General features: G+C 39.4%; 1 protein-coding gene across 1 annotated transcript in view; it reads left to right on the top strand.

Moving 5' to 3' along the window:
* The window catches only part of tdrd7a (tudor domain containing 7 a), an 80,023-nt gene that overhangs the window by 43,762 nt on the left and 20,337 nt on the right, over positions 1 to 15,924 (top strand). Inside the window, exons 12-15 of the mRNA XM_057844551.1 lie at positions 2,239 to 2,350; positions 4,423 to 4,634; positions 5,470 to 5,604; positions 9,509 to 9,592. Of these exons, the coding sequence (XP_057700534.1) occupies positions 2,239 to 2,350; positions 4,423 to 4,634; positions 5,470 to 5,604; positions 9,509 to 9,592 (543 nt within the window). The remainder of the gene's footprint in view (positions 1 to 2,238; positions 2,351 to 4,422; positions 4,635 to 5,469; positions 5,605 to 9,508; positions 9,593 to 15,924) is intronic.

Genomic DNA, 15,924 nt, shown 5'->3' with positions numbered 1-15,924 from the left:
CATTTTACACAAAACTCCAAAAATGGGCTGGAAAAAAGTATTGGCACCCTCGACCTAACACTTGGTAGCACAAACTTTAGACAAAATAGCCCAGCTTTCTCACACTGGGCTCGACCTTATGCTGCAAAATTTGTTGGTGGTCTTCAGACTTCATAATGCCATGCACATAGTCAAGCAGTCCAGTGCCAGAGGACGCAAAGCAACCCCAAAACATTAGGGAACCTCCACCATGTTTGTTTGTGGGAACAGTGTTCTTTTCTTTGAAGGCCCTGTTTTTTTCCTGTAAACTCTGTTGATGCCTTTTCCCAAAAAGCTCTTCTTTTGTCTCCTCTGACCAGTGAACATTCTTCCAAAACGTTTTTGACTTTCTCAGGTAAGTTTTGGCAAACTCCAGCCTGGCTTTTTAATGTCTCTGGGTCAGAAGTGGGGTCTTCCTGGGTATTGTACCATAGAGCCCCTTTTCATTCAGACGCCGACGGATAGTACGGGTGGACACTGTTGTACCCTCGGACTGTAGGATAGCTTGAACTTGTTTGAATGTTAGTCGAGATTCTTTATCCACCATCCGCACACTATCTTTTGTTTAACTCTCTCGCCAATTTTTCTTTTCCGTCCACATCTAGGGAGGTTAGTCACAGTGCCGTGGGCTTTACACTTATTGATGACACTGCGCACGGAAGACACAGGAACATCCAGGTCTTTGGAGATTTATTTGTAGCCTAGAGATTGCCATGCTTCCTCACAGTTTTGCTTCTCAAGTCCTCAGACAGTTCTTTGAGCATGGAGAAAAGAAAGACCAATGTGGTAGACACAAGGACACATGAGAGGTTGAGTCAACTTTAATCCATTTTAACTGGCTGCAGGTGTGATTTAGTTATTGCCACCACCTGTTATGTGCCACAGGTAAGTAACAGGTGCTGTTAATTACACAAATTGGAGAAGCATGACATGATTTTTCAAAGTGTGCCAATACTTTTGTCCAGCCCATTTTTGGAGATGGTGTAAAATGATCATTTTTTTCCCCCATTCTCTTTTGTGTTTTTTGATTGCAAGTAAAATCAATGAAGATATTCCTCCCAAAGCATTTCTAATTGCAATCATTTTCCGGGAGAAATTAAGCATTATCTGACAATTGCAGGGGGACCCATACTTTTGGCTAGCAGTGTAAGTTGAGCAACAATTACCGTATTTTTCGGACTAGGTAAGTCGCAGTTTTTTTTCAAAGTTTGGGTGGGGGTGCGACTTATACTCAGGAGCGACTTTACACACACACATTATGATATCATTTTACATGTTATTTTGGTGTTTTGGAGTGACACTGATGGTTTGGTAAACTTGTTAGCATGTTCTTTATGCTATAGTTATCTGAATAACTCAATAGCTATGGCCACATTTGCGTTCTGCCTTTGGCAATGTGTGTTCAATTGTATTATTGACTTTTTTATATTGAAATGCATGCTTTTAGTTTGTGGCGCTTTCCCACCCACGTGGGGGCGCACTCGTACTTGTTTATTTGAATTAGAGCGCTCACACGCCAGAAGACCGACGGCCACGTAGCTCTGAGTGAGTTGGCGAGTTAGCGAGAGAAAAACACTGCTCTGAACCTACGTTCATTGTTTATGCTTTTAAAATATCTCTACAGAGGCAATGCCTGTGTGTATCATCTTTTCTGTTGTTGTGTGTTTTCCACCCGCGATCGGACACTTAGAGCCACTTCTGTGGTTGGTTGAACGATGTGCTAATGCAACAGACGCATGCAAGCTGTTTTTGTCTTTGCTGTAAAAGCACCTAATTATCATTTATTTACGTTGATGCGAACCTGTTTGGTATCGAGGACAACATTGATTCAGCAAATTATACGGACGTCCAGCATCGTCATTTGGGAGTTTAGCCCGCTGAATAGCTAGGACCGAGCCGTAACGTCCTGGTGAGGACAGTATATTCGCATTTCGTTGTTCATGCACTGTACACTAATTCAGCATGTTGTTCTCTATTATATTTTTATTATAAATTTGCCTTTGAAGATGACATGTCTGTTCTGTGTGTTGGATTTTATCAAGTAAATTTCCCCCCAAAATGCGACTTAGACTCCGGTGCAACTTATGTTTTTTTTCTCTTCGTTGGGCATTTTATGGCTGGTGCGACTTATACTCCGGTGCGGCTTGTTGTCCGAAAAATACAGTAAGTCATTGCTAAGAAGAAACATATTTCTTTTAAAAAAAAATTTTTTTTTATCAGGTTTACTATGTGGACCACGGCTTTAGTGTGGAGACTAAGAGAGAAAATCTCCAGGAGTTGCACCATGACTTCCTGTCGCTACCCTGTCAAGCTACCAATGTTAGGCTTGCAGGTACGCCGCATGTTATATACTTAGACCTGGGCAATAAAACAATTCATTTATTTATTATCCTTACTGCTTATCCTGACGAGGATTGCAGAGTGAATTGAATTAATGAGTTAATTCGATATTATGCAATTGGTCATTATGTTTACTGGTCAGCAGTGTTGTTTTTAGCAGCAATTTTAATTTTCGTCTTAGTCTTCTGGGCAAAAATACTTATTCGTTGTAGTCTTATTTTAGTCATCTCAAAATGTTTTTGTCTTAGCGCAGACATTAGACTTCATAATGATATTGACGGGTAAGATTCGACCTTCACTGCGCCACACCTTCAAGTAGGTGGCCATCCCACAATCCGCTTCAGTTATTTGCAGTCGGCCGCATCGACATATGCAGCGATCCAATGCCGGATTTATGTTGAAAAAGTACGAAAGCTGTACTGCATACAAACATTGTCTCAGGAGTGATTTGTTCGAGGATTCAATGTAATTATTATATTTTTCGTTTTTTTTCACAAGAATTTTCAACGTAAAAAGCTCTTTGATGTAAGGCTGCCGCAACATTGTCTGACTAGCATCATTCTTCGACATATTTACGTAAAATAAATGCTAACTGCACATTTTTTTTGCTTTTAACAAAGAATCAAGATTGTTTTATGTCCATATCTATAAAGAATACAGGGATTTAAGCATTTATTCACAAGACTTTTCAGCGGAAAAAACTCTTTGTGATATGTCAGTCGCTAATTTGCTTACTGACTAGCATCATAGTTCGCAATATTTATGTAAAATAAAAGCTAACTGCACGTTTGTTGTTGTTGTTGCTTTTGACCAAGAAACGAGACTGTTTTGCGTCCATATCTATAAAAAATTCAGGGATTTAAGCTTTTATTCACAAGAATTTTCCCCGGAAAAGCTCTGTTTGGCAGCTGCCACATTGACTGACAGACTAGCATTGTACTTCGACATATTCACGTAAAATGAATGCTAACTGCACTTTTTGTGCGCTTTTTAACCAAGAATCGAGACTGTTTTACGCCCATATGTATGAAGAATCCAGGGATTTTAGCATTTATTCAGAAGAATTTTCACCGAAAGAGCTCTGTTTACATACAGTGGCCGCCACATTGACTAACACTCGCATCGTACTTCGACATATTTAAAATAAATGGTAACTACACTTTTTTTGTTTTTTGCTTTTAACCAAGAATCAAAACTGTTTTGCTGCCATATCTATAAAGAATTCAGGGATTTAAGCATTTATTCACAATTTTCAACGAAAAAAGTTCTTTGTCTATGTTCCACTCGGTCAGCTTTGACGACCATGCCAACAATGAAGGCCCCCTTTTAATCGGCCCCGTCTCCTGTCAATATCATTATTAAGTCTATTCGTCTGTGTTAAATTCTGCTTTTTTCACTCTTCATAAAGCACAGAATTTAGTTTCTTGAACTCATTTGAGTCGTTTATTGCAGCTCCGCAACTTGGACCATAACAAACGTAACAACACACTTCCTGTGTGTGTCCGTCAACTATATCTGTCTCTCAGGAAACTCAAACCCAAATAACAATAGTTCCTATTGTTACTGTCGTGTCGACAGTGATGAGCTCTCACGGTGCTATGCTGGTGCTGGCTTTCACCAGTCAGTGTAGTGACATTTCTGTAGCTGTACACGAGCTCTGTTTTCTTGTATTCTTCTATTTATTAGTGCTAAAATTAGGGTGCGCGTTATAAACCGGTACAATAATTTTCCCTAGATTTTACAAGTAAATTTGGGATGCATGTTATACATGGGTGCGCCTTATATTCGGGAAATTACGGTAATAAAATGTCCCACGTTGTGAATATGTGACTGAAACTATTGCGCATTTTTATCTCGTCCTCGTCAGACGAAAACTGGCATTAGTCTCATTATGGTTTAGTCTCCCAAAACACGATTTTAGCTTGTATCTTCTTGTCGTGGACAAAATTTTTTTGTTAGTCATCGTTGATGAAAACAACACTGCTGGTCAGTATATTGGTTATAACACATACTGTAAAACCTCTTGTCCTTGTCCTTCATTACACTCTTTATCCTTGCCCTTAGGTTTAGAGGAGTTCACTTCCCATCCCACTGTGATTTCAACCTTGATGAAGTTGGCCGTCGGAAAAATCCTGCTGATGGAGTTGTTGGGTCCTTTCCACCCCAATGACTTGCCTGAGGCATTGCTCTATGATACCTCACAAGATGATGACATCAACATAAACTCTGTCTGCTTAAAGGAACTCCAGGACAAAACTATGAATAACCCCCTAACTGTAAGTCTCATGGCATTTAGTGGTTACATTTATAGAAGCTTGTAGAGAGCTGCCTTTTAACTGTTAGAATACACGATACTCTCCTGACAGGTGTTGAATTGTGCAGTATGTCCACAAACCTAACTAAATCGGCAAGCTGTGCTGTTGAGGCCTCTTTTAGTGTGTCATCTAAATTAGGGCTGTCAAAATTATCGCCTTAACGGGCGGTAATTAATTTTTTTAATTAATCACGTTAAAATATTTGACGCAATTAATGCACATGCCCCGCTCAAACAGAATAAAATGACAGCACAGTGCAATGACCACTTGTTACTTGTGTGTTTTGGAGTTTCGTCGCCCTCTGCCGGCGCGTGGGTGCGACTGATTTTATGGGCTTCACCATGAGCATTGAGAAATTATTGACATCAACAATGGCGGCTACTAGTTTATTTTTTGATTGAAAATTTTACAAAATTTTATTAAAACGAAAACATTAAGAGGGGTTTTAGTCTTTCTACCCATGGATCGCTTTAACAGAATGTTAATGTTAATGCCATCTTGTTGATATATTGTTATAATAAAAGAATACAGTACTTATGTATCGTATGTTGAACGTATATATCCATCTTGTGTCTTATCTTTCCATTCCAACAATAATTTACAGAAAAATATGGCATGTTTTATAGATGGTTTGAATTGCGATTAATTATGATTAATTAATTTTTAAGCTGTAAATAACTTGATTAAAAATTTTAATCGTTTGACAGCCCTAATCTAAGATCTAAGAATCTTATTGCGGAACTCCCTCTTTCAGACCCTCGAGTTGTGTAATTTGTCATTTGCCTCTTGCTTTTAGGTAAATTCTACCTATCAGGGTGTGTGTGTCACACATGTTTGTGCAGATGGCATTATCGTTTGCCAGCTGCCTTCCAGAGGAACTGCAAGACTCGCCAAATTTTTGGAAGAAATAAAAGCATTTTTCATTTCTCAGGTAGGTTAGAAACCAGAAGCCATGCTCGTCCTATCAATATACAGTGGTACCTCTACTTATAAACATCTCTAGCGCAATTTTTAAAGTGGTAGGAAAAAGTAGCTGAACCTTTTGGAATTTGTCACATTTCCGCGTAAAATCTCTATCAAATATGACCTGATATTTGTCAAAATCACACAGAAGAAAAAACTGTCTTTTACTAAAACCACCTGAACATTTGTGGTTTTTATATTTTAATGAGGATAGTATGCTTACAATGACAGAAGGGGGAAAAATAAGTAAGTGAACCATCACATCTAATATTTTGTGGCCCGTTTGGCAGCAATAATTTCAACCAGACGTTTCCTGGAGCTGCAGATTAGTCTGGCACATCGACCAGGACTAATCTTGGCCCATTCTTCATTACAAAACTTCTGTAGTTCAGTCAGATTCCTGGGATGTCTGGCATGAATCGCTGTCTTTAGGTCATGCCACAGTATCTCAATGGGGTTCATGTCTGGACGTGGCCACTCCAGAAAGTGTATTTTGTTCTTCTGAAAAAAAATTGAAGTTGATTTACTTCTGTTTTGGATCATTTGGCGTGTTGCAGCATCCATCCTCTTTTTAGCTTCAACTGTCTGACAGACGGCCTCAGGTTTTCCTGCAAAACGTCCTGATGAACTTTTGATTTCATTCTTCCATTAATGATTGAAATTGTCCAGGCCCTGAGATAGCAAAACGGCCCATCATGAGGCTCCCTCCACCATGCTTCATGGTGGGGATGAGGTGTTCATGTTGGTGAGCTGTTCCATTTTTCCTCCACACATCACATGGTGTGTTACTCCCAAACAATTGAACTTTGGTTTCATCAGTCCACAAAATACCTAGCTAAAACTTTTGTGGAGTTTCCAAGTGCTTGTTTGTGAACATTAAATGAGCAACAAAGTTTTTTTTAGACAGCAGTGGCTTCCTCCGTGGATTCCTCCCATGGACACCATTCTTGGCCATAGTTTTACGCGTAATAGATGTTGGCACAGAGATATTAGACTGTGTCAGTGATTTCTTTGACTCTTTAGCAGACACATCATGGTCCTTTTTTACCTTTGCGTATTCTGCGCTGAACTCTTGGCCTCCTCTTTGGTGGACAGCCACTCCTTGGGAGAGACGCAACAGTGCTAAACTCTCTCCATTTGTAGACAAGTTCTCTGACTGTCGATTGATAAACATCCAGACTTTTAGAGAGGGTTGTGAATCCTTTCCCAGCTTTATACAAATCAGCAATTCTTGATGGCAGGTCTTCAGACAGCTCTTTTGACTGAGCGATGATGCACATTAGACAATGCTTCTCATCAAGACATTTCTGACCAAGTTTATGTTTTGTTGTAGGCAGGGCAGCTTTAAACCAATCATCAGTGATTGGGCGCACATATGACTTAAATTGTTTGGTAAAAATTGGTTTCAATTGCTCTGTGTCCTTTGGCAAAACGTCCACTTATTTTCCCCCTTCTGTCATTGTTTGCATACATCCTCATTAAAATATGAAAACCTATAAATGTTTGGGTGGTTTTAGTTAAAAGTTTTTTCATCTGTGTGATTTTGACACAGACCACGTTTGATGGCAAAAATATGAAAAATTCCAAAAGGTTTAGATACTTTTTCATAAAACTGTAGGCAGCGATACGCCAAAATGCTATACAATACTGTAAAAGATATGCATGTACTTTCTGCTTTTAAATGTCGCACCATAAGGTCCTGCTGCCCTATGGGTCACAATTTTTCCCATCATGCTTTAGTTATAGGATTCTGCTCTCCTATTGGCCTGTTGCTGATGAGGTTTCAATTTGGGTGTCGCAGTATGATGGTGTACACAGGTGCGACGGTGTTGTTGATATGGCGGCCCCGGGTTGACGTCTATGCCAAAAGAGTCTTTTCGCGTTTTTGTATCTCAAAGGTTTTTTTTTTTTTTTTTTTTTTTTTAATTTTATTTTATTTATTTATTTTTTTTTTTAAGCCCACACACGGTTCGCTACGTTAGTCGCACATTAGAGCACAGGTCACCTTTGTTTGTGTCACCAAGAGATGGGCGATAGGCACCATCGATCTCATGAAAGAAGACATTGCCTCACTCGAAAGAGGGGAAATGTCTTTTTTTCCCCTTTGCTTTATATTCTATTATCTACTTCATTACAGGTAGTAATGGTTAGATTAAGTATATGGAACGATTCAAATCTTTGGCTGTTGTTTTACCCCGATTATAACATTTAATGTGCCTTTTCAGTCGTGCTTGGAATGGATTAGGGCATTTACATGGACAATGTGCTATACTTAGGGAATTTTCGGGTTACAAGGCTACTTCCGGAATCAATTAATGTTGTAAGTAGAGGTACCACATGTGTAAAGCTGGGCGATATGGACTTAAGTACTTATCACAGTAAATTAACAGATTTACTGTACCTCGATAACGATAAGATGATAAATTCACCCAAGCGTACTGCTACATAATTTAAAAATCTGAATCAATGCATGAAATGCAAATTAAGCGTTTCTCGTTGATTTATTTACCAGCTTTCAATGTATTTAACAATTGTACGTGCAGTGTAAACATAATTTGAAAATCTGAATCAATGCATGAAATGCAAATTATGCGTTCCTCTTTGATTTATTTACCAGCTTTCAATGTATTTAACAATTGAACATGCAGTGTAAACATTAAGTATATAAAAATATCTTGTAAACATTAAGCATTCAAGTATGAACATTTATAACAGCTTGTATGACTTGAACAATGTACATTATTAAAATCAATACGACTGTGCCAACATGTCATTGTAAAACAAATGACTTACAGCAAGAGAGGCTTGAACAGTACACTTTAAACAGAGGACAGAGTATCAGACAACTTATCTTTAATAGCTGCTGTGACATGATTACTCAACACAAGTGTTTACTTCAAGGTTTCAGGTCCCCCCCCACCCCCCGCCCCCGGAGCATTTTCTGAAATACACGCGAGCACACATGCATCCCCCCACACACATACACTTAGCTATACTGCTCTCTTATGGCAATGAAACATTTAAGATTTTATGATGGCAATTATGACACTGAATAAAACAAGCAGATACAGAACAATAACTGTCCATTAAACGGTCATATTATAGGTTACACTGTTGAATTATAGTTTATGCTGAATGCTGTACCATCATAAAAGCTATCAGAGAAATCACACACACAGATACAAAATAACGCGACCTACTGATTGCTAAGTACAGTCCGCGCCCAGTCCGCTTAAGTTCATCAGCTTCGACAATGTCACAGCCGCTGTCACTGGTGGTCATTGCGATTTCGTCCTTCTTGAATCCAAAATGTTTCCAGACATCCAACGTCGAGTTCGTTCTTGGCACCAACACCACACTGAGTGTCGACTAATGCTATACTCGAAATACATGTGGCCTGGCTACCAGTAGCCGTTTCACTATTACCCGACTCCATCACTTTCACCTGTAGCGTTAGCCACTAGCGTTAGCGGACTGGGCTTATGCTTGTTTGATTTCCTGATAGCTACATGACTTCACACATTAGCACATTAGCTGCTTTCTTAAAGGGGAATGAGCATAGCTGAACAACACATAGTCAAAGCGGGCTGAAAAGACTATTTTTTTCGTTTCATTAAAAAAACAAATTTATCGACAAGGTAAAAATTACGTCGGTCATCGTGAACCATCTCGGTAAATTTTCGTTAAACCGCCCGGCTCTACACTGTAGTGAGAAGTGTGGTTATTCAGCAGCAGCTGTAATAGCTTCAGGACTCATTTGGAGCCTTTGCTAATTAGTTTTTCAAAGCAATACCTGCTCTTGGCCAATTATTCTGTAATTATTTACATGATCTGAATGAAGTGTTTTATAAGTATGTATCTTTTTCTATCAGATGACCTCTGATTACTTGGTTTCTAAACCCTTCAACGGCAAGATGTGTCTGACCAGCTACAAAGATAAATGGTGCAGAGCTGAGGTATGCCTGGTTTTAGTATATCCTCCTCTTTCAAACGAGGGCCTAAAATTGCTTGATCATTCATTTCATTTCCCAAATTGTCCATTCGCTGTGTTCTAAATGTATCTTCTTATTGTATTGTTCACACGTTGAAAACTCTAGACTGACCAATAGGCTGTATTGGCTGAGCCAAAATTGTGTTGGTTCGTTCCACTGAAATGGATCTACATGACCTTTGCATTGTAATTTACATACGTTGCTAATTACTACCAAAAAAAAGTTCTACTCACGGTTTCCAGTCATTTTTTAGTAATTAGCGTTTTCGTGTCGGTCTTTTTTTCCCCCGTGGCGCAGTGATATTGATACGGCGGAGTCGTATCGTCAGTGTGTGAAGCCATTTTAGGTCACGTGCACCAATAGGAGACGAGGACTGTTGCTACGCGCTTCTAAAACAAACAATATGGCGGCGATCATGTCAAGCTACGACACGAGCGAAGATGAACCAAAGATAAGAAAACCGCATTCGGAATTTAGTCAAAAGGCATCGAAACGATGCTATATGCATCTCTCAACCGTCCAAGGGCGAAAAAGGGCAGGAATTTGGAAAAAACGTGCAGAGTCCGCGTGGTTGCGTCAGACAATGGCTTTCTCCCCAGGCTCCGTCGAAGGATCTTGCTGAAAATGCGTCGACTGGGATTTTTAACGACATTCACTACAGGTAAGCCACACGCACGCCTTTACTACAAGGTTAATTGTTATTAACTTATGCTAAAAAAAATCTTATTTAAACTAGTGTTGTAACGATACCATTTTTAGCCCAGATATCAATACCACTTTGTTATAAAATGTATATAGAGTACAGTGTGTCGAAAGTGAATCCAGTAGAACTTTTTATTGCATACCAGTTATGGGTGACAATGGTTAAATAAACCTTTTGGCTCAAGAACATCAAGCTGTAGTCAATAAAAGCCCTGATACTGACGTGGCAGTGATTGCTGTAAGTCTGCAGATAGATTTACAGTGTAAATTGCATTTTTTCACAGGAGGAGGCAACAGAACGAGGACTGACGTCTCTAAGGTCTCTGCAGCTCCTGGCACTAGTGTGTGTTCAGCACTCATTGGCATCCATACATTCACAGGTTGTGACTCTGCTTGTGCCTTTCATGGCAAAGGCAAAAAAACATTTTCTTTTGCACGTCATAAAAAAGAATACCTGACTGGGTTTGCAAAGCTGGGCAGCAGTTTTAAACTTGACCAACAAACATTTAACACGTTGTGTAAATACGTGTGCCACCTGTTTGGCCAGTCATGTGCCAAAAATGATGCCAAATGCAGATCTTTCTGTATGGCCTCGTCAGTCTTGCCAGAACATTCTATTCCCCCCAAAACTGATGCTCTGTACCAACATTGCAGGACAGCAAACAATCAAGCAGCAATTATGAAACGTTGTCTGACAGTTAAAATGTGTGCACCTTCACCCATTGGGAATGGGTGGGACATTGAGGATGTGCAGTTGGCAGTGACATGGATGACTAAAAATCCTGCCCCTGATACTGTTTTGCAAGTAGTCAACTGTAGTTGAAAGGCAACCAATTGTGACATGGGAAGATGTTCCTGTATGTCTGCAAAACTTTCTTGTACTGATTTATATCGGTGCCAAGCATGTGAGAATGTTTCCAAAGAAACAGAAGACACTTGGATGGGATGATGACTTTGAGTAAAGCGATTTTGAGGAGTAATGTTGTCATGTACAGTTTTACTATTCTTTTATTTCTATTTTTTTTTAATTCGTTTTTCAATATTTGTATGTGTAATATTGTGTATTTTTATAATATGAGACACTTCCATATTTAAATAAATGTGTACCAACAGTACCATACTTGAATGATTCCAACCTTTTGTGTATATACAGTGTGATTAAAAAAGGCTGTGCCAAAATCAAAATGCCATGTCAAAAACGAAAAACATTAAAAAAAAAAAAAAAAACTACCTTGGACAGATGTAGGAAGTAACTAAGTTTAATTTCATGTTTTCATAGTACTCAAATATGGCCATCACCAGCAGCATGGACAACATCAAGTTGACATGAGAATTCCTCCCTCCCGCGTTGATTGCGTCTGTTATTCAATCTTTCATGTCATCAATATTTGCTGGAAGTGGTGGAACATACACTTAGTGTATAACATACGTTATGTGCCATAAAGATGGATAACGAACTTTGTCTTTAACATACCAACACGTCCAGCAAGTACTGATGATGTGAAATATCGAACAACAGTTGCAATCAAGACAATAACTGCGACATGCACACGTTTGAGAGGAATTCTCATCGTGGCTTGATTTTGTCCGTGCTGCTGGGTGTGCTCACATTTGAGCACATGTGAAACATGAAATAAAACTTGGAAGTTATCTTCAACACGTGTCCATCACTTCTTTTCTGATGTCTTTCATTTTTTAAGTATCACCTTATGATTTTGGCACATTATATTTTTGATCACCCTGTAATTTTTTTTGTCTTATTCCATTTTTGCCATGATTCACATTTAGGAGGGTGTGGTAGCAATTGGGTTGATTTTCAGCTATTTATGATCATGGCGTGCATTTTTTATTTTATATATTTCATTGCATAGTAGGTTGTGATATTTTTAATATGACACATAAGCCTTTAGCTTAATTCAATATATATTTCATTGTGCTGGGTGCAAATCATTAATGTTGAAGTGTTTCCTTCAAGAAATTAGCTACATTTCTCATTCTGAATTCACCTATGTGTATACTAAGGCACTAATACTTGTTTCAAATGTTTGGTAGATGTGTTTATGACATTTGATAAAGATTTTGTGTTGCCAGAATTAATATAACACTTAAAACTAACAAAAACAGCAACACTAGATCTGTATTTTTGTGTATTCACATCAAGATACATTTCTGGCTGGTGACTAAGTTAGGAGGGTATTGGCTTTGAAAAAATCCATTTTTTAAGCACTTTTTCCATGGTCCCAATAAAGCCATATTTCCACAAGCTTGTCCATTCGCAGCACTTCCTGGTCAACTCTAATCTTTTAATGGACGACGGTCTCACAGAAGAAGTTGTAGCTGTATGTGAAGGGTGTTTCAGTTCTGAAAAACACGCACACACACATAAACCATGTGAGAACTGTTTCATCCATATCATACTGTATTTACATAATCTTCCAATCCAAATTATATAGGCTTGTCTATTCTGCCATTTTTTCCTGAATAAAATTATCAAATAGGTTTTTGGAACTACGGTTAAACAAACTAAATACTATGTTATTTGTCAATCTAAACTTTTTGCTCAAAGTTAACAATCTAACATCATAATAATGACCGCTACAGCCCAGAACTCACATTGTAAGTCTTAACTTCATATGTGATCTGACCAGAAGCCCACAACTCCCATAGTTATTCACAACAAAAGGCGTGTGTGTGGCTTACCTGTAGTCAATTCGTTAAAAATCCCAGTCGACGCATTTTCAGCAAGATCCTTCGACGGAGCCTGGAGAGAAAGCCATTGTCTGACGCAACCACGCAGGCTTAGCAAGTTGCCCGCCGTTTCGGCCAAATTCCTGCCCTTTTTCGCCCTTGGACAGATGAGAGATGCATATAGCATCGTTTCGATGCCTTTTGACAAAATTTCAAATGCGGTTTTCTTATCTTTTGTTCATCTTCGCTCGTGTCGTAGCTTGACATGGTCGCCGCCATATTGTTTGTTTTAGAAGCGCATAGCAACAGTCCTCGTCTCCTATTGGTGCACGTGACCTAAAATGGCTTCACACACTGACGATACGACTCCGCCGCATCAATATCACTGCGCCACGGGGGAAAAAAAGACCGACACGAAAACGCTAATTACTAAAAAATGACTGGAAACCGTGAGTAGAACTTTTTTTTTGGTAGTAATTAGCAACGTATGTAAATTACAATGCAGAGGTCATGTAGATCCATTTCAGTGGAACGAAATCCATTTTCTAAGCACTTTTTCCATGGTGCCAATACAGCCTACAAGCCACAAATATTTTGCCAAGTTGCCTTGCTTCACTTAGAAAAACTCTACACTTGATAAGAACAGGACAGATCTGTGCAGTTGTACTTCCAGAAGACTAAGGAGCAGAAGAGTAATGTAGTTGGATGGCTCATTTTATTTTAGATTTCTTGGGCATTTGAGATACAATTTAACGAAGATTCATGTTTACATAAATATTATGGCAAGTGGCATAATTTTTTTTTCTTCGAGAGAATGCTTTTTACATTATGCTCTGTATGTATATTAGTATTTTCTGTCAAAGAAATTTAAAAAAATAAATGAGGAAAATGTATAATTTCATTAGGATTTGCTCTTAAAGTGAAGCAGGGGGAAAAATCCCAAATCTTAAAATTTTATTTTATAGCCACATTGCCATAAATTAATTCAATATTTATCCATAGTTGCTTTTCATTTGCCGTATTTTCTGCACTATAAGGTGCACCTAAAAGATTTCAATGTTCTCAAAAGCCGACAGTGCGCCCTATAAGCCGAGGCGCCTTACATATGGATCAGTATTGGTTAACCATGGCATGAGATTCCCTTTAGCAGCTTCATCTAGTGGATGCATAACACAACAACTACTACTACCTCTGCGTCTTATAAAGAGGTGCGGCCTATACATGAAAACAGTTTTATAATAAGCAGTTCATTGAGGGCGCGCTTTATAGAGTGTAAAGCAGTAATGTGAAGGTTGGCCAACCATGTTTTTGAATAATATCAATGGCTAAACATTTATAGGCATATTTTCGTTTTTTTTTTTTTTTTTTTTTACGCAACCCTTCCAGATTCTTTGTTTAACCCACAGCAACGCCCTTGACAACGAAAATGCTTTTCTTCGGCAATCTTCGGAAATTACGTCACACCGGGAAGTGCGAGGAAAGTCCGCCATAGAACAGTATTGTTTGTTGCATTGCTTCTCGGTAAGATGCCACGGCGGTGTGTGACGATGTTTTGTTCTCACTCAAACGAAAAGTTGTATGAGTGGCCAAAGGATAGCAGGGCACGTAAATGGACATCTTTCGTTCGCACGAAGCGAATGAATTTCACGCCATCATCGAGTAGTGTTCTCTGCTGCAAACGCTTCGAAGATGCCTGCTTCCTTAACCGGTCTGCTTATGATCAAGGACTTGCCAAAAAGTGTGATTTTTGGATAGATGACTGATGACTTTGTCAAAGCAGAGCTGCCAACTGTTGTGGAATGTACAGTAGAAGCTAGCGACGTTAGCCGAAAGCCAACTCGTGGCAATAGTCGTGGCATAGTTGTTGTTGTGTTCGCTAGTGTTACGTCCCAAGGATGGCTCGCGAAGGGCGTAACATATAACAAGCCACACAATTTCACAAGTGGCACAAAATTTACACAACAATCAAACTCGCAAAGAATATGTACAAAATGTCGAAGCGCGGCTTCAGGGTAAGCCCAGGCCAAAACAACAAACAAAAGGAATCTACACTTGAACCCCACCCGCTAACTAAACCCTGATCATGAAAAAGAACGAAGAAAAGACAGCCACTAACCTAGCTTCTTACGCTAAACAAAAAAGGAGAAAACGGGTTGAACAGAAATGGCGACTTACCCCTTCTTGCTTCAGTGCTCTTATTTACAGTGGTGAACAAAAACGATCCAATAACAAACACAAAATACCTCACCGAAAAAGCGTGAGTGTATCAGACTTGCGATTAAATGCAAACGAGCGTAAATGGCGAGCAAACAGCTGGCGAGGAGGACCGCGGCAGAATGCTGTCAAATGTGACCTCCCAGAGCGTTGACAGCAGCAAGTTTGTTTGCGTGTTGGCATTGAGTCAATCTCGCAGCGAATCAGCAAGCGGCTCAAGTCCCGCAGTGAATCATGGGAAATGTAGTCTCGGGAAAACACTGAAGTGGTGCTTTGTAATCTGTTCGCTTGTGTGAAAAAACTACATTTCCTCACGCCATTAGACGCCACTTACTGCCGAGAGCCCCAGCTATTGTTAGCTCCATGTGTTCAGAAACAAAGTTGTCAGCACGTCGTGTGTTCGATACCTTTGTCAACAAAAAGCTCATAACAAGACACTTTGCACGATCCATTTAAGAGACGCTGGGACTGGAAGTAGTAGTAGCTGGTAGTATGAGGCGAGGCGGAGATGAGCGAGAAGCAAAACTTTGCGGTCGAATGTGGCGGCAGTCCGCTATTATTTTGTCTTCTTATTGTTGCCACAAAGTGGAGAAAGCCATCAACGACTCATCTCCTTCTTTCCCCCCAACGTTTTTATATTATTTTATATGCACGAGAGCTGCAGGATCTGCCAAAATGAACATGCAGTCTGA

This window comes from Corythoichthys intestinalis, chromosome 8, assembly GCF_030265065.1.
Source record: "Corythoichthys intestinalis isolate RoL2023-P3 chromosome 8, ASM3026506v1, whole genome shotgun sequence".
In the NCBI taxonomy this organism is placed as follows: Eukaryota; Metazoa; Chordata; class Actinopteri; order Syngnathiformes; family Syngnathidae; genus Corythoichthys; species Corythoichthys intestinalis.
This window is presented reverse-complemented; position numbering and strand designations above follow the sequence as displayed.